This window comes from Crotalus tigris, unplaced genomic scaffold (genome assembly GCF_016545835.1).
Source record: "Crotalus tigris isolate CLP2741 ecotype Arizona unplaced genomic scaffold, ASM1654583v1 scf7180000019832.409341, whole genome shotgun sequence".
In the NCBI taxonomy this organism is placed as follows: domain Eukaryota; kingdom Metazoa; phylum Chordata; class Lepidosauria; order Squamata; family Viperidae; genus Crotalus; species Crotalus tigris.
In genome coordinates, this window is record NW_024097731.1 from 117,248 (window position 1) to 141,631 (window position 24,384).

Consider the following 24,384-nt stretch of genomic DNA (forward strand, 5'->3'; position numbering starts at 1 on the left):
ACTGATGGTACTTGAGTATTGCCATATCCTAAAAGTGGTACAATCTCTGAAAAGGTTGAAAAGGCCTGCACTACATAATAGGGCCTTAGTCTTCTGGAAAAAGTTACTTAGAACATTAATGGAAATAATTTTTTTAATTTATTTATAATGCAATCTGAAGACTAGAGGGAACAAAAAATAGGTAATGCAACTATATAGAGAGATGCTTGAACCAAGTTTTCTTCTATTATGAATGAGGACAAGGCATTTAATGCCTCTATCATGTACAGAAACTTTTTGCAGAATAGTAAATTTCATCTTTATTTCACCATTCATTTATTCAAGTTTTTTAAGTATAATTTATAATATTCATAAATATAAATATAACTATAAAAGTCAACATGTCTACAAATCTACAATGTTTACACACATTGTACTCAAAATCTGGACAGGCTCACAATACTTGCATTAATGATAAAAAGTGAAGTAGGACATTTCACATACATGCGCATACGAATTTTCTTTTTTTGAGTTCTATGAAGATAATTTTTTGACCGTTTTGACTGAATTAAGTATACGTTAACACAGCTTTGATGCTTCCTCACCCAAGTAACAAGAAATAGTGCCACTGGTTTTTGGCAATTGTAGTTGAAGAGGACTCTGAGGTCTCCAATAAAGGGAGTTTACTGGCAGCCAGTTATTCCATTATATAACTATACACTTTTCTGATCAATGGCCATAATAAAGATATGCTCTGTTTTATTTTTGTTTTAATGTTACCCATACTTTAAAAAAAAATCCTATAGTAATAGTATTGGAATTGAATTTTGCAACATCAGGTTGCAGATGTATTAATGACTAGGACAATAGATAACGGGGGAATTAGCTACCTAACTCTCTAACAGAGATTATGCTATTTTATCTCTTTTCTTTGCATAGAAGACTTGATTTGCATCTCTCTGTAGAATGTGCCTGTGTTGGTTAGATCAGTGTTTCCAACTGAGCATTTTTGTGATGGGTGGCCTTCAGATCCCAGAATCCCCCAGTCAATATGGCTACTGCTAAGAATTTTGAAAAATGAACTCCACCCATCTCAAAGTGGGTGGGAGATTGGGAAATACTGGTTTAGACCGATATTCTCAGGGTTTTCATCACTTCCTCATTCTCTTGTACAATTTTGGTTCTCAGGGGCCTACTTCTCTCACCAAGTAATTTTAAGTAACTTAGGCTTTCCTATTCCAATGTTATTTCTTAAATAAAGCACATCCTTATTTTCTTGTATGTAAACATCACTCTCAATGTTTTTTTTTTATAAAAGTTAAACTTGTAACATTACTGTTCCTTCATTTCTCCATATATTATTTCTCCTGTAGAAAACTCTCTGCTATCGAATAAATAGTCACAATAGCAAAATACTATGTCCCCTTTCCCCAACTACATGCTCTCCAGATATTTGAGACCGTACTTTCCAAAATTTTCATACAGCTTCTGGAGGGCATCAAGTTAAGAAGGTTTTTTTAAAAAAATAAAAAAAATGTATATATAACATTATCTCAAGCATCCAAAGTTTTGCTCCTGAGGCATTAAGACTGTTTAGAAGGAGTAGGAGGGACACTTTGAACCCAAATCCCTCTTATATACCTTCCAGAAATGTGTTTATCAAAACAATTGACAAGACAACCCAGGTGTTTTATAGACACTAAGCCATTTCTCCTATTATTAGTTTGCTGCCAGCAATGTTCTTTCCACCTCCCATTGCCTTTTAGATGAAGCGAACACAGAATAGATTTATTTATTTTTTTGGTAAGGCTGGTCCTTTTATTTTTGGCAGCAATGGGAGACAAAAGTGCAAAGAGCAATCTGTAGAAATAAAAGCAATTTTGTAATCTTGAAATTACCATTATTTTGCACTCCACTTCCTCAAGAGGAAAAAACTGTGTGAACCCCATGGTCTCTTCTTTTATGAAAGATGTTTCTTTAGGGACATGCAGTATGAAATGTCAGTCTCTCCATTCATCAAATTCAACATTCTACTCCCATATATATATTTCTAACCACTTCTCTCATACAGTACAAACATGTATTTGCAGGCAATTAGGAATAGATAAAATAATTGGAAAAGATGTATTTCATTTTGAACCTTTTAATGAAATTTGCAGATGTAACAACATAAACAGCTCAATGAAAACATATTGGGAAGGGCAGGAAACTGCCAAAAATCTAGTGGCAGAAAAATGTATAGTAATAAAAGGAAACAAAATACCAAGCAATGTATCACCATAATCTGGACTTCGTGATTTCTTGCAAGCATAACGTTTAGTTTTGATGAGAGTAGCAAAAACTATTTACTTTTGCCATGAGAGAGATTAATAGGTAATTTCTAAGAAGCTGCAATCTTTATGCTATACTATGCTCTATGTGCTACATCTGCATCCCCCAAAAGTCAGTAGCAACGTTCCATAAAATATAAATTTGCACAAAACTAATTTCAAAAATTATATGCCAAAATGGAACACAATTGCTAAACACATTGAAAAAGTCTGCCTCTTTGCTAACAATGGAAGAAGGATTACAACTCAACTTAATAACATTCAGATGCCAATGGTGAATCATTTTCAACATAGATTTCAATCTCATGTCGGATAGTTTTAATAAGCTTTGTTCCATATCCTATTTCATTGAAAGTTAATGAAAGAAACATCTAAATCTGTTTCCCATAGTAATCTTTGACCAGGTGATTCTCTGTAATCACTGCAGCTTTTGCAAAGTATGAGGGTTGTAGCTTAAAAAACAAATCTTCATATTTAGTAAAAACAAATCATATAGTTTACTGTTTAGCAAATTCAAGAGGTTAAAGTAATACTATTTGCAATGTATTTATCCATGTGAAGTGAAGTCTGAATTGTAATACTTCTGGTTTGTAATATATATTCTGCCCTTCATCTCAGAAATGAAGATGAAATAACTTCAAATGATCTAGAGAAATTGGGGAAATATAATTGTGCAAAAAATACACACTCAACATTTCCAGCTTTGAAATAGGGGCTAAACATGGATTTGTCATATAGAGTGTCATTACTCTGAATAATATGGCAAATCAGTGGAAATGTTGAATGGGAATTTCCAATGGGAACCAAGAAACAATACATTCAGTCTATGTCAGATCTGCCTCAGCTTGAACCTCTAAGTAAGAATGATCCTTAACTCCATTTACTGAGAAAGATATTATTAGAAATCAAGTGAATTACAGTAACGCATAGCCAGAACTGAGAATCGGGTACAAAATCTCCCAGTCTAACTTTTCCCTCCCTTAGTAGCCTCTCATTACTGGGCCTCCATGTCCAATCAAATTCAAACAAGATTTTTTTCAGAACGGTCACTTCAGGCCCAGGTTTGGTATGCAGCTGCATTCCGTTCCCAGCCGGTTCTCCCTGAAGCCCATCTCAGAGAGATGGGCTTTTTTTTTTTTTTTTTTTTTTTTTTGTTTCCCTCGAAGCATCCCCCTCTCCTATCCAGCCCCCCTTACGTTCATGGCAGCTGATACTGATTGTTTGCAAAGCACAAGCATAAGGTGGCAGCTGTCAGATTAAACGCATTATATTATGAATATGACTTCACCAGATATAGCTGAAAAGCTAGGATTTCCAAGATCTCCCTCATCCATTTCCCTTTATATTTTTACTTCAGAGAATAGAATTCTTTTCATATTTTTTCCCAGAAAAGATTGCCAAGCTCTGACTTGAATTGCACGCAAAGATAGCCATACTAATCTTTCTAAAAGACTACAGTTTTCAGTACTCACTGGCATGAAGTTTTGAAAGAAGTATCCCAAACTTTTTGGAGACTCAAAAATCTAGGATATAAACCCCCAAATTGCTAAGGCTTATTCTGTATATCTCATGGAATTGTTCAACAAAAAAAGTTCTGATTCCAATGTAGCATGGAACCTGGGAAATATTATAAAATTTGAATTTGGAATGACATAATACATCAGTTGGAGTAGAAATTAACTTTCATGTTACAAACTTTCAACTCCTCTCCCCATTTACAAATGCATTCTGATATCTCAGGGACTGCCACAAAGAAGAGGGAGTCAAGCTATTCTCCAAAGCACCTGAGGGCAAGACAAGAAGCAACGGATGGAAACTAATCAAGGAGAGAAGCAACCTAGAACTAAGGAGAAACTTCCTGACAGTTAGAACAATTAACCAATGGAACAACCTGCCTCCAGAAATGGTGAATGCTCCAACACTGGAAGTTTTTAAGAAGAGAGTAGACAGCCATTTGTCCGAAATGGTGTAGGGTTTCCTGCCTGAGCAGGGGGTTGGACTAGATGACCTCCAAGTCCCTTCCAACTTTATCATCATCATCATTATTATTATTTACTGAGGGATTATAGTCACAATGACAAAAATTGGCAACCTTGTCTTATGTCTTATCCTGATTCCAAATACATATACTGAATTGGAAGACTGCTTTATGCAGAGAGAAGGGAGGGGAAGAATGCTGTCTAAAAACAATCCAAAATGTATTTGATAGTTTTTTCATAACCTATTTTATATAAGTAAGGCTAGTCCAATCTATATTGTTTTTAAATATCTACAGTAAATAAAGCAGAAGCAAGTTTAATGGTGCTGCAATGCTGACTTATATCTACCTATATGCATAAAAGAGCCTTAAGTCTGAATACAAATAAGCTAATTCTGCAGACAATGGCAATATATGCACACACACACACACACACACACACACTTTATTTAATTATGCAGCTGGGCAAAGAAACTCATGGCATTATGTTCAATTTAAATTTAGATAAAATCACCAACTCATAGGCATCCCATGACTTTGTAGATAATACATCATTAAATAAAGGTTTCATATACTGTATTAAAATGTCTCAGAACTTTCTAAAGTAACCAAAAAAAAAACATATCTGTTTCAAGTATGCCATGTTAAAGAGATGTAATAATGTTCAATGTCTTGATCTGGGTTAATAAAAGGTGTTTGATGTAGATTAGAAAGGGAGGTCAAGTCAGCCTAAAGAAGAAATGAATGAATTGCTCTAAAATCTGGATTAGGGAAAATATATAACATATAATTCAGCAATTAAGATACCTCAAGTATCTCCCAGTTTTAATTTGAACGTTGAACATTTCCTTGTTTTTTCTTAATAAACAATGTATGAACCTCTAATTACCAAATTTATAAGATGGATCAGAGAACTGAATCTGGCCTATTATACATGGCCCTGATATTCTACTCATTCTACTCTGCCTTTTGCTCCCTATTAATTTCTGACAAAAAAATAAATCTATTCTCTTCATTGAAATAAATAATAGTGCACATTTTCATGTCTTTAGCAAGGAAAATACTCTACCCAAAGGAAGAAGCACAGTCCTGAATACAGTTCTCAGCCTAAAAAAATGACAGTTTTCTTTTCAAATTTTCTCCACCAGTGATTGCCAATCTTTAAAAAAAAACTGTTAGAAAGATGTAAAAGTGAACTCAGAGAATTATATTTAAGTTCTAAATTGTTTTTTGTCCAAAAATAAGCTACTTTCAAAAGCTATGCATCACAACCATCAAAATATTTCATTCTAAGTCTTTAAAACATTCAAAACAGTTAAAGCTATTTAAACAATCAGATAAACAGACCGCAATTTCTCTGAGGAGAAAAGCCTACAATCTTTTTTTTTTTAATTGAAAATTTTTAGGTTTTACAAAAAGAAAAGATTCCCCTCCCCCACACCCTCCCACCCCTCCCCTACCCTCCCCCAATCTTCCCAGAGCTGAATACAGGCTTAATTAAAAAAATTTTAAAAAAAATCTTGAAACACTTATAAACCATAAACAAATCTAAATACGTTAATTAAACAAATTATAAAATAATTAACAACAATATATAAAAAAATACAAGAAGAAAAGAAAAAACAGAAAAAGAAAAAATAAAAAAAATAAAAGAAAATATCTAAGAAATATCTTAAACTTTAATTATAAATTATTCAAAAACTAAGTAATATTTTTTTATATCCAACTTATATTGTATGAAATCTATCCATCTTTTCCATACCAGGAGATACTTCTCCTGCGATTGATCTTTCAAGAAAGCTGAAATCTTTGCCATTTCCGCCAAATAAGAAACTTTAAAAAACCATTCTTGCAATGTAGGCAAAGATTCCTTCTTCCAACATTGCCCTACTAACAACCTGGCCGCTGTAATTAAATTTAACATCAATATAATCTCTTTACTGTCACAATCAGAAACAATACCTAACAAAAAAAATTGTGGTGTAAATTTTATCCTTCTTCTGAAAATTCTTTGAATATTCCACCATATTTTAATCTAAAAAGCTTTTATATTTTTACATAACCACCAGATATGGTAATAAGTAGCATCCAAACATCTACATCTCCAACATTTAGGCTGCAAGTCAGGATACATACGAGACATTTTTTGTGGATCAAGGTGCCATCTATAAAACATTTTATAAAAGTTTTCCCTTAAATTTTGGGCTTGTGTAAATTTAACATTCCTCACCCAAATGATCTCCCAGGTATCTAATAAAACCGGTTCCTCAAAGTTTTGTGTCCATTTAACCATACATTCTTTAACTAATTCTGCTTCTGAATCCAACTCTACTAACACCCCGTAAATACTCTTAATGTGAGTTCGTCTTTGATCTTTTATTTGTTTTAACAAATTCTCATCTTCTCTAAGCAAACCCAAATTACGATCTATCTTCCACCTCTCTACTATTTGTCTATACTGAAACCATGAATAAATAATATTTTCTTGTGTTAAATCTTCCAGAGATTTTAATTGCCAATTTTTACCATGCCATCTGAGTAATTGTGCATAAGAAACACTATCCATCTTGACTCCTCTCCTTATCCCTTCTGTCGCATGCCCTGGTATAGCCCATAATGGAATTTTAAAATCATTTCTATAATATTTCTTCCAAACCCAAAGTAAAGAAGTCCTTATAATATGAGATTTAAAAACCCTGTCAACCTTTTTATTGAAAATTAAATAGGCATGCCATCCGAAAAGCAAATCCCAACCCTCTAAGAGGAGTACTTCTACATTTGTTAAATTAACCCAATCACTAATTAATGTTAAAGCCACAGCATCATAATACAATTTCAAATTCGGTACCTTGAATCCACCCCTCTCACGAATATCTTGTATAATTTTAAGTTTTACTCTTAGTTTTTTCCCTGCCCAGATAAATTTATTGATACCTTTCTGCCATTCATTTAAATTAACCTCATTCTTTAAAATGGGTATCATTTGAAATAAAAAAAGAAACTTTGGCAAAACATTCATTTTAATCACCGCAATTCTCCCCAAAAGAGATAATTGCAGCTTCTCCCAATTTTCCAAATCTCTTTGTATTTTGACCCACAACCTTTCATAATTATTTTTATACAATTTGGCGTTAGAAACAGATAAAGTAACCCCCAGATATTTTACCTTGTTAACAACCTCAAAATCTGTCAACCTAACCAAGGTCTCCTTATCCAAATTAGTCATATTTTAGGCAATATTTTATTCTTATTATTGTTAATTTTAAAACCCGAAACCTGTCCATACTGATGTATCAATTGTAATAACTCTATTACAGAATAAGTAGGTTGAGATAAACTAACAACCAAATCATCTGCAAAAGCCCTTAATTTATATTCTTTTTTGTTAACTTCTATTCCTTTTATTTGCTGTGATTCTCGAATTTTAATCAACAAAATTTCCAAAGTTAGAACAAACAGCAATGGTGACAATGGACAACCCTGTCTAGTCCCCTTCTCTATTGAAAACACCTCTGACAAACTCCCATTAACTATAAGTTGTGCTGTTTGCTTTTGATAAATAACACAAAGAGCTTGTAAAAGTTTTTCTCCAAAATTCATTTTCTCAATTAATCTTAACATAAATTGCCAGTTCAGCTGGTCAAAAGCTTTTTCAGCATCTAAAAATATCAATCCTGCAGAAATTTGATTGTTTTTATCTAAATATTCTAATAAATTAACAATTTGTCTAACATTATTCTTCATATACCTTCCAGTTATAAAACCCGTTTGATCCATATGTATTACATGATGCAAGACCCTCATGAGTCTATTAGCTAAAATTTTCGAAAAAATCTACATTTAAAAGAGATATAGGTCTATAATTCTTTGGTAAAGTAAGATCTTGATCTTCTTTTGGAATCAAGGATATAAAAGCTCTACCCCATGACGGGGGATCTCTGAACCCTGTAATATATTATTAAAAAGCTCCCTTAAAGGTTGAATCATCTCTTGTACCAAAGTTTTATAATAAATAGATGTCAATCCATCCGTACCCGGTGCTTTACCTAATTTTAATTCTTTAATTACTGTCTCAATTTTCTCACTAGTAATCAGACCGTTAATTTCTTGTTTCTGATCTTCTGTTAGTTTAGGAAAATTAGCATCTTTTAAATAATTGTCTATATCTAAAACCTGTACTTTAGTACTCATATATAATTTTTGATAATAATCTAAAAAAGATTTCTTAATCAACTCCTTCTGATATACCAACTTACCATTATAATTTATTTTATCTATAGTTCTCTGTCTCTGCTTCTTTCTCAATTGATAAGCCAACCATCTCCCTGGTTTATTAGCATTACAAAATGTATTTTGTTTCATATACAATAAATTAGTTGCAGTTTGATCAGCCATCAACATATTAAATTGTGATTTAAGCAATTTTATAGAATCCTTAATCTTCTCATCTGTGGGATTTAAAATCAGAACTTTTTCTTTTAATTTAATCTCATCTTCCAACTCTTTATGTTTCTGCACCTGCTTCTGTCTATGAACCTTATTCATTTGTATCAAAATCCCCCGCATATAAGCTTTACCTGCATCCCAGACCATTGACATTGAAGTTCCCTTATACATATTTAAAGCAAAATAATCCTTTAATTGCTCCTTTAATTTTTGAACATTCTTTTCTTGTCTAAATAAATTTTCATTCATCCTCCAAGATCTCCTCTCCTCTTTTTCATCAACCAGTTCCATCCAAACTGGACTATGATCCGTCAATGTCCTAGGGAAAATCTTAACATTCTTTACCCTAAAATATAAATCAGTTATAATCAAGAAAAAGTCAATTCTTGAAAAAGACTGATGTCTGTCCGAAAAGAAGGTAAAGTCTCTCTCCTCCAAGTTATGTTCACGCCAATAATCTCGCAGCTCCCAATCCTCTTTCAAGTCAAAAAAAGCTTTAGGTAATTTAGCCTGTTTAAAAGAAATAGAGGGTCCTTTTTTGTCTCTTTGTGTATCTAAAACACCATTCCAGTCTCCCATTAATATAACAGATCTATAATCCAACAAAGTTAGTTTTTGATGTAAAAATCTATAAAATTGTTCCTGTTGTTGATTTGGTGCATACAATCCCACTATAAGTACTTTCTTACCATACAAACCCACTTCAATCATAACATATCTCCCTGGAGAATCAGATTCTACTAAACAGGCTGATAGATTTTGCTTAACATAAATAACTACTCCCCCTTTTTTCCCAGGAGCAGAAGATGCAAAATGAGATCCCAATCGAGCATTAACTAGATATTTTTGATCCTTAGAAATAATATGTTTCCTGCAAACAAATAATATCATTGTTATGTTGCTTTAAGTAATGAAATATTTTCTTTCTCTTTTGAGGGGAGTTGAGGCCATTAGCATTCCATGTCAGGAGCTTTACCATCTCCCTTAACCAGAAGCCTGGAGAAGACTGCTTGAAGATCTGCCATTGAAGAATGTACTGCAGAGCTCTTAGGTCTTGCTCCTCCCACAGGCACTGAGGCCATTTCTTGTAGAACCTCTTTAACATCTTTCTTCTGTTGTTCCTTTTCCTTATGTCTATGGGCTGCCCGGGTCATTCTTTGCTCTTTCATGTCTGCTTGTTGCAACCACTCAGCCTGTAATTTTCCACTGTCCATCAATACTACTTCTTCAGACTGCTGTTCCGCCTCCTTGCCATCCGAAACTTTCTGCATCATAGGTGGTGGTGAGCGTGCTCCCAGGACCGACTTGTAAAACTCCTTTGCTTTAGAAACAGTATTAAGTCTATAACGTATCCCCGCATGACTCACCATGATGCCAATCGGAATCTCCCATCTGAATGGCATCAATCTTTTTTTAAGTTCATCGGCTAAGAAAGCAAACTCTTTTCTTCTTCTTAAAATTTTAGATGGAATCTCCTTTAAAATAATAACATCTTGAGCAGCAATCTGAAACCTCTTGTTATAAAAAGCTTGTATAATTTCATTACGCAGAGATCTCTTCCCAAAATAGATTACCACATCTCTTGGCAGATTTCTTTTCTTTGCAATCCAAGAATTGACTCTAAATATTTTTTCAATTTCTCTAAATATTTCCTCCTTCTCTCTGTCCAAAATGACAGCAAAGTCATTTGCTACAATCTCTCTCAAATCTTGTTGCATGTCTTCTCTCAGCCCCCTGATTCTTAAAGCGAACTCCATTTCTCTATATTGAGACATAACAATATCATCTTGTGAAGTTTCCATCCTTTTTTCCATACCTTCAAATCTATCTTCCAGAACCTCCACCTTATCTGCAACTTCTTCCACTCTAGAGTCCAACTTCTCAACCACAGAAGCAAGTCCTGTTAGAGCCATAACTATATCTTGCCTCAAAATAATATTATTCTCCACTAAAAGCTCTTTCACTTCCCCTCTGATTTGAGATATAGCATTTCCCATTATATCTTGCATGTCTTTTACCGTTACTGCTGGCAAGGGGGGAGAGGGTGGTGGTGTAGCTTTAGGTTGTTGTGCTGGTAAAATCGCAGGAGAAGAAGCCACCTTAGGTACTGTAGATGTTGCTTGCCGCTTTGAAGCCATTTTCAAAAAAAAAAAATTTTGTTTCTTCTTTCCTCCTTCTTTGAAAAAAGAAATAAAAAATACAAAAAAAAGAATCCCCTGATAGAAAAAAAAATAGCAAAAGAGAGTTTAACAAAAAAGAATATTCCTAAAACACAAATCCACCTTAAGAAAATTTTTTTAAAAAAAGAACAATCTAGTCCTTTACATTCCGTTCCACTCGCTTTTTAAAAAAAAAACAAAAACTTTCCGATCGCCATTTTACTTTCACTCTCACAAAAAAAAGAGAAAAAAGAAGGGAAATAAAAATCAACCTTTCAAACTAAAGCCCAAATAAAATCCAATAAAAAAAATCCTTTATCCAGCTCTGTCCGCTTTTAAAAGTAACTCACCCGGTCTCTTTAAGCACGGAGGTGGGAGCGGCGTCTTGCTTTGTCCCCAAGGGACAAAGATAGCTGGGAGGCGAAGGCAACCCGAACTCCGAGGGAGCACTCTTTTCACCCCCCAAAGAAAACTTCCTGGGGGGTCTCAGAGGCTCTACCTCTATTCAGGTGATACTCCCCTCCCCCTCCTTTGCCCGGGAGGGAGGTTTTGAGCCACGGAACAACTGTTGTCTGCTGTTCTCTGTGGTTCTAACGCTTTCCCAGGAGGACGGCTACAAAGTAACCACCATCACCGATGCTAATCCACCGGAAGTCTCAATCTTTTATTATAGACTTATCTATCTCATTTTGTACACAATTATTTATGTATAGTGATGCTTAAAAGTTTACGAGCCCTTCTGAATGTTCAATATTTCTGAATAAATATGACTCAAAACATGATTTGTTCTGCAAACAAGTCGTAAACTAGATAAAAAGAGCTTAATGAAACAAGAGTCAAAAACATAATTGTTCATATATTTATGGAGGAAAATGATCCAAAGCTACAAATTTGTGTGTGGCAACAGTATGTGAACCTCTAAGATTATCAGTTCATTCGAAGGGAAAACTAGAGTCAGGTGCTTCAGTCAATGGGATGAGAGTTCTATCTTATTTAAGGAACAGTGTGCTGGGTATTTACTATCTAAGTCTGTCATGGCTCCATCAAAGAAGATTTCTGAGAATCTCCGAAAACAGATATTGATACTAACCCAACTACATAAGTTTACAAAACTATTTTCAAAGTGTTTGGACTCTACCAGTCCATCGTCAGGCAAATGAAGGTAATTCAACACTATTGCTACTGTCCCTAGGAATAGACAACCAACAAAGATCAAGATGGAGGTCTCAAAGAACTCCAAGGTAATCTAAGGGTCTAAAGGTGTCTCTTGCACTAGTTAGTATCAGTGTTCATGAGACTTCCATCAGGAAAATATAGAACAATGGTGTGCATGGCAGGTTTGCAAGGACAAAGCTACCACTCTCCAAAAAGATCATTGCTGCCCGTCTACACATTGCCAAAGACTACATAGATAAGCCCAGAAAACAATTGGATGAATATTCTGTGGATGGTTGAGACCAAAATGAGATCAACATTTTGGTTTGAATGACTGGTGAAAGGAAAACCCTGCATTACAGCATAAATGCCTTATCCCATCTGTGAATCCTAGCGGTGGCAGCAACATGATTTGGGCCTATTTTGCTATCTCTGGACCAGAATGGCTTGCCTATGAATTCTGAACTGTCATGCAGCAAGAACCACTGAAAACATGCAAGATGTACCATCAAAAAATGCTTAAACCAAAGAAAGTTAATATTTTGGAATGGACAAAATAAAAAATATCATAGAAATGTAGAAGGAGCTGAAGTGGGCAATTCGCACACAGAGGCCCAGCAACAACATGAGCTGAAGCTGTTTTCTAAAGAGGAATGGGCTAAAATTCTTCCAAGCTAATGTGAACACCAGTTATTGGAAATATTTAGGGACAGTTATAACATTTGGGGAAAATGTAAAAACTGTGTTCAATTGAAAAATATCATTATTGTCTGATTAAATTACATACTTACTTTTAATTACTATTAAACTATAATTGACAAATTATAGTTTAATAGTAAACCAAAATGAATCATGCATTTTATGTTTAAGTAACAAAGTGAATATTTAAGTAAGGCTGTCATAAAAATGGCTTAGCCGAAAAATGAAACACAATTCAGCCAAAGTTCAGTTCTGTATAGACAGAATCTTGCCAAACTAAACTTACACTACTCTCACTCCAACTGATATACCCTGGGAGATTCTAGGGAGTGTCTTTACTAAATCACTTCCTCTTCCCACAATCCAATTCTGGAGTGTGCTGTCTCTAATCTCACTCACCCCTCCTTGGAATGTGCTCCTTCCTTCCTGGGAACCTGCTGCATTACTGTGGTCCATCACATTATCTCTCTCTTTTTAGACCATTGCATCTTATATTTTTTTTCTTACATTTTTTCCAAAAGGAGGAAAATATCCATTATTCCAAAATTATACCAAAAGTATAATAATTATATTATTTTATTTTTAATATAATAAATGAAAAAATAGAATAAAATCAGAATAAGGGATAAAACTCATTCTTACAATTTTGAAGCGAACAGTTATTTGCCAAATCTCATTGACTATTTTTAGGTTGTTTGCTTTTAAGTCCAAGGAATTTATAGACTAGAAAATGACTTATTTATAGATAATTTATAGATAATTTATAGATGACTTAGTTATAGATAATTTCCCCCCACCTCTGGTTCAGAGGATCTGCGCTTTTGTTGCTGTTGTGGGGGGGACAATTGAGGGACTTGTGTGACTGAATACGAGACATTGTCTGCCATTGTGCCAGGTACCCCGAGTAGGCAATACCTGGAGTGGGGAATTAGGTTACGCAGATCAGTCGCAGATAATTGGGACTGAAAGTCCTCCTCTGCACAGACAAACAATGGCCGGACTGACAGAATCTTTTGGACAAGAAGATCCTGTAAGGCGGTGACTAAAGGTCACAATAGAAACAGTTAGATAAAAAATATTCCTCCTCACCTCCTCACTGAGGTCCAGACTCAATCTGGTCAATATGTTTTTTTTTTCTTTCCCCAATCTGTGGCTGTGGTAGCAGACCACGATCAGAACTGATAGCAGTTCTCTTCTTTTATTCCTCTTCCTTCCTCTTGCCCCAATGTGTTAATGTAACCTCTGTCGGGCAACTTGCACCGAGAATCCTTTCTTTATAGGCAGGGAAACCAGCTCCGGATGGTAGGCCCACCCACAAGGAAAAACAGCGGGCTAAACCGCTCGTTTAAAATGGTGAATGGGAGGAAGCCCCGCCTCCCAATAGTAGCCAGAGGAGCCACGAGGCTCCAAAAATGGCGGATCTTTACTAGCCAGCAATAGGGTAATTACCGGCTTAAGTGGCCTTTTGTCCTTAGGGGGGCTGCGCCTCTCCGCTGAGGAGGAAAAAACGGCGCTGAGGCTCTGCCGGTCGGTTAGGGCGCGCTGCGCTTCTCGCGCCGCTCAGCTGATCAAGACCGAGCGGCGCAGCGGCTCTGTTGGCCGCCGGGTTGATATTTCCCGCGCCGCTCAGCTGTTTGGCGCTGAGCGGCGCCTCAGCTCCTCCGTCCGGACGGAGTGGGGGTCCCCGTGCCACTCCGCTGCTCGGCGGGCCGGAGATCGGCGAGCGATCCGGGGAATGTCCCCGCGCCAAACAGCTGTTTGGCGGGTCGGGGATCCGCGGGAGATCCAGTGACCGGCCCGAGCCCCCCCTGACTAGCCCCCCTGACGATCCTCTCACCACTCCGACGATCCTGGTTGGGAGTCCATCAAGGGTCCTAGTCAGCTGCCAGAGATCCCTGCTTGCTAATACAAAAAAAACAGGAAAAAAACTGGAAGAGGAGATTTTTCTCTTTGTGGTGAAATTTCTTTCTTTCCTAAGAGCTGCTTCTCGCACTTCTACCAGGCTTCGAGACTGAGTCAAAACTGGGGTCACGCCCAAAGGAAGGGGTGTGGCCGAAGTTTTTACCCAGTCTGCCAGGCAGGAAGGCTGTCATAGAACCCATCCATTGGACTCTACAGCCATCCTGCTGGAGGAAACTCATTCTTACAATTTTGAGGCGAACAGTTATTTGCCAAATCTCATTGACTATTTTTAGGTTGTTTGCTTTTAAGTCCAAGGAATTTATAGACTAGAAAATGACTTAGTTATAGATAATTTCCCTACTAATTAACTGCATTGGTTTTGCTATAGGGGAGATAGCCAGTAGCTACTTATTTTTTCCTTCCAAATTCTTTCCATTTTTGTACTCATTTAATGGCAAAGGATGGGACAGACACTTTCACTGGACAAAAAGTACCCCAAATTTACTTCTCTCAGATTTCAGGTTTTATCTACTAAGAAACAAAATATAATATGCTGAGGACTAATCCATGAAATTTCTATCCCTTGTGTATTAAAGTGTAAATAGCTAGAAATATGACATTTTAATCTGCAGGAGATTTACCACTACAAAAACTACCACCTCCAAATACTACAAGCTTTTTTTTCTGGCTCACACCCTCTACACTGAATAACAGATGAAAGTTGACTTAATTTTCCCTTTGAAAAATTATTCTCTTTCACACATTTCAACCCAATTAGAGACAAGGCGGATTAGTGTGAAAAAGGCAGTTAATTTTAGAAAATGTATGCATAAAAATCAAATGTGTTTAATTATTTAAATATTTTAGTATGTGACAGATTTATTTTAAATATGTAATGAAATCATTCTTTACAAAATGAAATAAGAACACCAGATTAAAATGTGTAGAGCTCTCTACATGTTTTATTTGTACTTCCATTCAATAAGAGTATGTTAATAAACAACCAAAACTGCTGATTCTGAACCATTCAGATTTTCCACAAGAGGTAATGAATGTTCTGCCATGTATGTGATGTTAAATATCAAACTATGTTTTTCTAAACTCAAACTTAATATTTATAATCCCTGTTATTAAAAAACTTTCCTAAAAATCTAAATGCCTTGTTATGTTTTTAGTATAAATCATTTTGCCAGTATGTGTTGTTTTCACCTGAGAAATGAAACAAGACTTTCAGACACACCTGAACAGCAGCACCCAAAACCAAAAATAAAAAACAATGGTGTGCAAACTTAGAAACAGAGTCAAAGTGAAAATAACAGTGTTTTTGAAGATTGGTTTAACCTACATCAATCTGCCAAATTTATAGCAGAGGCAAGATTTGATCCAGGAATATTCTTGTATACAAGAACAATTCAGGAGACCATGAATTTGTTACATTAAAAGTGCTATTGTGCAATTCTCAGCTATACCATAAAGAAGAGCAATATTGACCAGTCTTCTATATATACCGCAAATTATACAAAGACAGGATAGTTTCTAAGTAATTTCTTATGCTTTCTTAGAATTTCTATACAGTTTTTCTAAGTATTATTATGGTTACAACCAAATTATTATATGTGGGAGTGAAATATTCAATCATGTGTTAAATGCTAAAAAGAAATGCTAAGAGGTGGGGAAAGAATGGAGAAGGGAAAAAGTTTTTAAAAAAGAGCAATAAGTGCACAGAAAGCAGAGAAAATAAATATATGATAGCCTACGATAGATTTTGCCAATCAACTGAAATGACCTCAAGACAATATACTGCACCATTGATATATAAGAAAAGGATGATCCAAAAACAAGAGAAAAAAGCTAAAGGAAAAGGAAATATGGATATATTTGGTTAGAGAAACAACTAATAATACCTTGTAAAAGGTACAGTATATACGAAACCAAAGGTGAATGAAAAACAGAAGCTGAAAGATACTTGCCTAATCTTCTTTTTGATCATGAATGTTTCCTGTTTTTTTCCTCAAATAGGAAATGTAGGAGTTTATATTACTGGAATATTTTGTTGTTTTGCTCATCACCTCCAAAGCCCTCCCCATTCTTATTACCTCAAACAGCTGTTAGCAAGCTCTTCTCAAAAATCTCAACAGTTAATTAGCAACAAGACACAGTAAACATGTACAGCATGCCACATTTAATTATACTGTAATTTTCTTAAGTTAGAAACAGCACATTATTCAAAACTGTGTCATTTTTTCCTTTCTTAGAAAAAGAAATTTTAGCCTTCCAGTTAAAATTGCCACAAGTTTCCCTGACAACCCAAGACTGTTGAATTATTTGAACAACCCATTTCACCTTCACAGAATGCAAATCATGTAGAAAGCTAATAGTTGTAATTTTTGAGGGGCAAAAATCCTCTATGTTGTTTGGCAGTATGATAATTGGAAGCAGGTAATGCCTACACTTGTTTTTACTTCAGGCCTTCAACTTTCTATGGTAGAGAAACTATAGAAAGTATACACTAGTTTAAAATAATCTATAAGATTGTTGCAGAATATTCACATTATCAAAATACATGTTTCAGAATAAAATATATTTTGTCTCCCATAAAAATCACAAATGAACCACTAACCTAATACATATCCTCACATTCCTCAATTATTTTCTAATTACTGACCAATCAAATAATCTTCCCAACTCCCAGAATTTCCTATGGCCATTGCTGAAATTAATGGGAGTGGAAAGGTTGAAAAATCTGATACAAAAGACCAGATACTACACTATTGTCTTTGCTGAGCATATAGTACCATGAAACAATGATTAAAACATTGTAAATAGGACCCAGAGTTCACTCTATTAAAAGTGAGTAAGTCCAGTATTTCTTCCACCACCCCAAATCTACCATTTCAGGAGAATATGTTATATGGGTATATTTTTCAAAACTGCTCCCTGGAAGAGAAGGAACAAAAAAGCTGACTTTCTCCCATCTTTCTCCAATTGTATTTCCTACTACTCAAATCCTATGATTCAGATTTTTTTTTTTACTTTGTGAAGGAAGACAAAAAATCCTTTTGTACAAATATTTTCTCTAAACCCTGCTCAGTAGGAAAATTAAGAACCAATCATTAAAAGTAATGAATTCATTTAGAACAAGTGGATTATTTCATCTTTCATATTTTTTTCATAAAGAGATAATATATGGAATAGAGACAAATGAAAGGCAGAAATTTGTTTGCTATTATCAATCAATTTAGGGGCAAATGAAATTTCTATGAAAATACTGTACTGTCTGGAGGATGCATACATTGTCTCAAATTATGGATTAATTAAACCTTTTATAAAATATTTAATGAAGAAAGACATGTATTCATGCAGAACACTGCCATTATCTTTGTGAAATCATAGAATCCAATGTATAAATCTAAAATCAATGCTTAGTTCCATGAGCTTCTCAAATTTCAAAATCATAAGGGCACTCAATATTTTTTTTTCCTATTGAATACTTAATACAGTGGTTCTCAACCTGTGGGTTGGGACCCCATTTGGGGTCAAACGACCATTTCACAGGGGTTGCCAAACAAGGCTGTCTGCCATTTTTTCCCCCTTTTCTTTGGCCACGCCCCTGGCACCCAGTGATGTATAAGTGGTTGGGGGTCATCACAACATAGGGAACTGTATTATGGAGAACCACTGACTTAATACATGCTAACAATATATAGCAGGTATTTTTTCAAGAATTTTTGCCAAGTTCAACAAAAACAAAAATGAGACTGTAATATAAATGTTTAATGCATTCAACCTAATATTAGTCATACAAGCATCTATTACACATACGAATTTAGCATGAGGTTATTATATCCAAATCATATCTTAATTTAACGAGACACTTTCTCTTTAAAAATAAAGAAATTATTCTCCATCAACCTTATCTTTGTCTTCCACAACATCTGCCAAGATGTCATCTGGATCCAGGATTCCGCCATCTGTGTATTCCAGATGGTGAACATTCACCCAATGTGAAGGATTCTACAAATGAAACATAAGTATGTGTTCTCATTAATCACTATTTGAGCACACTTCTGTCTACAATATGAAGGTTTTCAGTTATTATATTTTTTCACACTGTATACCATTATATTTAAAAATATCAAATTCTAAAAAATATAATTGCTGAACATACACTGAAAAGCAAAATGAAAGTGAAATGAAAATTTAGTATCAGAAAAACAAATCCAAGCAATGTTACATCACTACAGGATTTGTTGTGCAAGAGCCAGTAAAAGAACAATGCAAGGCTTTATACACACACACACAAACACATATAAACAGTAAAAACCCTGCGTAAGACACCTTGAAAACTTTGAATTTGTCTGTCTTATTCTAATTTAGAAGAGCATTAGTGAACATAATAATTAATTGAAATATTATTTAAAGTGTCACTCTTTAACCATTTCTGATAAACTAGCCATAAGGTTTATATGTAACACTAAATCAATCCATATGGGTCCTCAGAAATCCTGCAATCTCACTTTGTTACTAAAACAGCCATTTGTTACATAAAACACTGATTCCTTGATAAAGCTCTACAACAGGGCTCTTTTGAGGAAGCTACCTCTTACTTGACCTACTTGAATGTACCTCTTCTATTTGCATGATACCTGGATCCATGTTAAAAGGTAAAACATAATGTTCAGCTACTTGCTCTCGGTTAACAGACTCACCTGTACTGAACTTAATCACAACTCAAGTCTAAATATTATAGAGTACTAGGGTTCATTTTAACTGATGCTAAATTATATCCTATAACCAGTCCCAAGATATCATAAGAATATCCAATGTCTCAAAAAAAATACCATTTGGCTCTTGCTTCCACCAATGTTAACTTTTTAACATATGAAAAAGTTGCTGAAGAACATTTCTTACGGCACAAGATCATTTTTTGAAAAAAGTATCAGACAATACCAACTTTTTTATAAAAATGGAACGTTACAAGGACTTACTCACTATATAAAGAAATAAGGCAAGTTTTTGTTAGGCAGCAAAGAGAAGCTGTGTTTTATAAAAACTAACAAATCTTACCTGCTGTAAACTTAGATCATTTGGTTCCATTAAATATAAACCATTACCCACCCCATAAAGTTATTGATGGGAATAACAGGAGAGCACTTTGGTATACTAGATGAGGTTCAATAGCATTCAAAGAGGGTCAGAATTCACCCTTTTCTGCCACGTAGGGATTTTAGGCTAAGTCCCTATTTGACTCCTCCACCTGGCTTAACCAGTCTCTCTTCTATATATTTTGTTATTTAAAGTTCACAATCCACTCTGAGGAATTTATCAACTCTGTCCAACCATTACTGTTTCAATCTTCCCCTTTCTCTTGTCTCATTCATTCTTCTATAATATATTTGTCTTGGTGGTGCAGTGGTCAGAATGCAGTGTTGCAGGCTAACTCTGCCCACAGCCTGGAGTTCAATCCTGACTGGCTCAAAGTTGATTCAGCCTTCCATCCTTCTATAGTTGGTAAAATGAGGACAAAGATTGTTGGGGGTAATATGCGGAAGTTGTAAACTGCTCAGAGAGTGCTATAAAGCACTATAGGGTAGTATATAAGTCTAAGTGCTATTAATGTTGCCTTGCAAGTTGATCTTCGTACATTCTGTCTATATGACAAAATCATCTCATTATAGTGTTCACTGACTTTTGAATCAGATCACTAATTTCTTGTTTTATCACATATATTTCATAGGTTCCCAATTTCTATTGCTGCCAATTTATTTTTCTACCCTCTCAATTTCATGTAACAGAATGAGAAAAAGCACACTGTTGCACGAAGACATTTTAATTTCTTTTGATATTCATTCCTCACAGCAAGCCACATGCCTCTTAACCCTTTCTAATAGCATTTGCACATTTTAAAATTTATAAACATTCAATATCTAAATATAGTGAACTAATTTATATAAATATATAAACATATAAACATTCAACCAAGGTACACAAGTTCATTCTCACATTCATATATTTCTCAGTAACCTCTGAAGAACAGTGTCTGTTGCACATTCTTCTGACCAGCATAAAGCCAAATTGCACTTCATAAGTTTTGCTCAGTTGCTTCTTGTACCTTCTTAATCAGAATTCTGTCAAACATCTTTCTAGGCACACTTTACAAACTAACCCATCAATACTTTGTGGAACAGCTTGCATTCAGAAATCGTGGGCGCTGCAATACTGCAATACAAATCTCGTGGGAGATTTTTAACAAAAGACTAGACAGTCACTTGTCTGAAATGGTATAGGTTCTCCTGCTCGAATAGGGGGCTGGACTAGAAGACCTCCAAGGTCCCTTCCAGCTCTACTCTATTCTATTCTATTCTCTGCATTCACTCTTACTACATTTTCCCCTACAAAGGGTAACAACAATAGCATTTTTTCAATTGTCAGACACTGATGTTACATTCATAATAATTTTCTAAATTTTCTCTCCTTCCCACCCATCCCTTCACATCACCTAAAAAAACCATTTTTCCCTGGGTTACATTCAAGCCAAATATTACATAATTTTAGCCTATATTTGTCTCTGGTTCCTTCATCATCATCATTTACAGAAGCATAACATGCAATTATCACCAGTATGTAGACTCCTACTTTTTTACATGTACTCACAACACAAATGACACTAATTCATACTTTCTGATAAATGTTTTAGACTCTTAATTCATATTTATCAATTCTATTCCATATGATCAAACCACCTTCATTTAAATATATTAGTGTCACACTCAACATTTTTTTTCCCATTCAACACTTGTCCTTTACCAAATATTTAGTAAATATTAGTAAATATTTAGAATCATGGCGGCGCAGTGGTTAGAATGCAGTATTGCAGGCTAATTCTGTCAACTGCCCCCAGTTTGATCCTGACCGGCTCAAGGTTGACTCAGCCTTTTATCCTTCCAAAATCAGTAAAACAAGGACCCAGATTGTTGGGAGCAATGTGCTGACTCTGTAAATCACTTAGAGGGATGTACAGCACTATAAAGCAATATATAAATCTAAGTGCTAAGTGCTATTGCTATGTTCCAAGTTGTAATCTTTCGTATGCCACAGACTTCAACTAAATGATGACAGATGTTTGCCTGAAATAGTTTAGGGCAGGAGTGTCAAGCCTGATCACATCGTGGGCCACATCATGACTTATTGGGATGTTTTTTGTCCTTGCGGAGCCAGGTTAAGAGTGGCATGCATGGGCTGCATCTGGCCCACGGGCCACGTGTTTGACACGCCTGGTATAGGGTTTTCTGCCTGAGCAGGGGGTTGGACTAGAAGACCTCCAAGGTCCCTTCCAACTCTGTTATTCTGTTTAGGAAAAGTTTAAATAGAAGTATGGGGAACCATCTCTTCATCAGCATATAATGGCATCTAACAATAAGAACTGAGTGACAACAAGCAATAGTGAAGATAGAAAAAAAAGTCTTGTAGAGACTGTAGATATTATGCAATCATAATAATTATATAATTATAACTGGGCTAGGCATGATTCTATGGTGTAATTTGAATAGCCAATAATCAAACTTCATTAAGCTTAGAACAATGTTTATTTTACTTAAGTATTAAAAAACTAATCTATTGATACTGCAAAAATGTGTATGCACAATATTTTGCACATAAAAGAAATAATAGATTCGGAAAATCAGTAGGGGAGGGGAGAAAGAGGTAAGCTCTGTGAAGATTAGTAGAGTTATGGCTATAAGATCAAGACAGAGCAGGCTGATGGGAAAGCAAATTTGTTTTTATTTCTGTTATTTTCATATTAAATTACACTTTCATTATTTTTTGTTAGAAGACAAACCATTTCACCTTATTTTAGTTAAAATGTACATCATTTTGTACTTTATTTTGAATTTTAATTATGAAATTGTTTTTTCATAGAATAAAAAGAGAATGGATTCAGTCGGAAATGGAGAGTCATGAGAATGATGTCAAAAAACAACAACCTTGCCCTAGATCAGTATTTCTCAACCTTGACAGTTTTAAGGCATGTGGACTTCAACTCCCAGAATTCCACAGCCAGCAATGCTGGCTGTGGAATTCTGGGAGTTGAAGTCCACATGCCTTAAAATTATCAAGGTTGAGAAACACTGCCCTAGATAAATGATGAAGAGAAGGAAGGATGAAAAATATACTTCAGTTCAATGAAGGCCAGAGAACAAACATCTAAAATTCCAAAACAACCATGAAAGTTCTGTGACATTACTACTCAAATTGTAATATATATTGCAAACTGAAATATATATTGTTGGCTCATTTATTTATTATATTTTTATCCCACCACAAACAAATTTCTCTTGACAGCATTACATTTCTTGCAGTTCTAAACGCTGACATCATTTAGTCTCACTCAGTGGCATCTCCAGAGGGAGCAAAAAAGTCAAGATTCTAGTCATAATTAAAATCCTGTTCTTTTGTATGTATGCCTGACATTGATGCACATACCCAAGGGATGGGGCTTTTATCTTAATACCATGATCACCAACATGATTCGTTTTGACACTATCACCCCATAGACTTACTAGACTTACTATTGTTCCATATGAAAATTTCTCTATGTTGAGCAAACATAAGAATGATGAGAATGCTTGACACAACCCTCCTGCTACTTAACCCACCTTGTCAACTACTGCAGGAAACAATAACAAGCATGGATCAAGTCATAGAGGATTTTTTTAAACTCTGACTTATATTTCTGGTGACAATTCTTGATGACTAAAGTTTACAAGAGAACTTATGGCAGGTTCACCCATTTTTTAAAAAATATTGGCATGGAGAATCTTGTACACAAGAATTACATTCAAATTAGAGAGACTGTAAGAGAAGAACTACATTAGAGGACGGAAACAGATTGATTGTCGGAAGGTATCAGCTTAAATTAATTTCATTATTAATTTAATAATTAAATTAATTTCATTATTAAAACCCCAAATTGGAGTTTTAAACAAGTGTACTTTGGGTCTATAATCAATAAAATAAAAAAGAAGCTCTCATAATTGTAGGATAGTGCTGTAGGATCAGAATCAAACAGATCAAACACTAAAACAATTTCTCCAAAGCCAATTCACTGCAAAATCTTCTATGACAAACCTACTTTTGAAATGCAAAGAGCTATCTTTAAATTTACATATATTATGTAAATTTTAATATATTATTAAAAAAATATTGACAGATATTAGCTTACCATTACAATATCTTAACTCACAAAATTAAGAATTTATTACATCTGCTGCCACACGCTTAATAAATCTTTATTTGTTTATAGTACATTAATTGAATAACTAATTGCTAATCTCAAGTCAGTTACTTCAATCAATTAAAATGTACTGCTCAAGGTCAAGTTCTACATAACATAACCTTCATAAGCTTCAGTTTATCTATTATTTTTATACTATATTTTAGAGAAAGCCATAACTTTTTATATACTTAGATGCTGTATTTTATTCCCATACATATTTTTATCCTTGTTTATTTTTATTTGGGAAAACTCTTTGCTTCCCAAACACAATAATACATTTATAACACATCTTTCAACTAATAAAAAGTCAATTAAAGATAGATATATTATTTTTATTTATTTTCCCAAAAGTGTATTATCTTAGGATTATGGATCAAATCAATTCAAGGAGCCAAAGAAAAGCAGCTACACAAGGATATTCATGTGAAAGCTACACAGGATATTCATGTGGAGATAATC

At 34.7% G+C, this 24,384-nt stretch overlaps 1 protein-coding gene across 1 annotated transcript in view; it reads right to left on the reverse strand.

Annotated features, from left to right (window-relative positions):
- Positions 1 to 24,384, reverse strand: part of LOC120317804 (partitioning defective 3 homolog B-like) — a 146,402-nt gene that overhangs the window by 84,951 nt on the left and 37,067 nt on the right. The window contains exon 2 of the mRNA XM_039364686.1: positions 18,561 to 18,662. Coding sequence (XP_039220620.1) covers positions 18,561 to 18,662 — 102 coding nt within the window. The remainder of the gene's footprint in view (positions 1 to 18,560; positions 18,663 to 24,384) is intronic.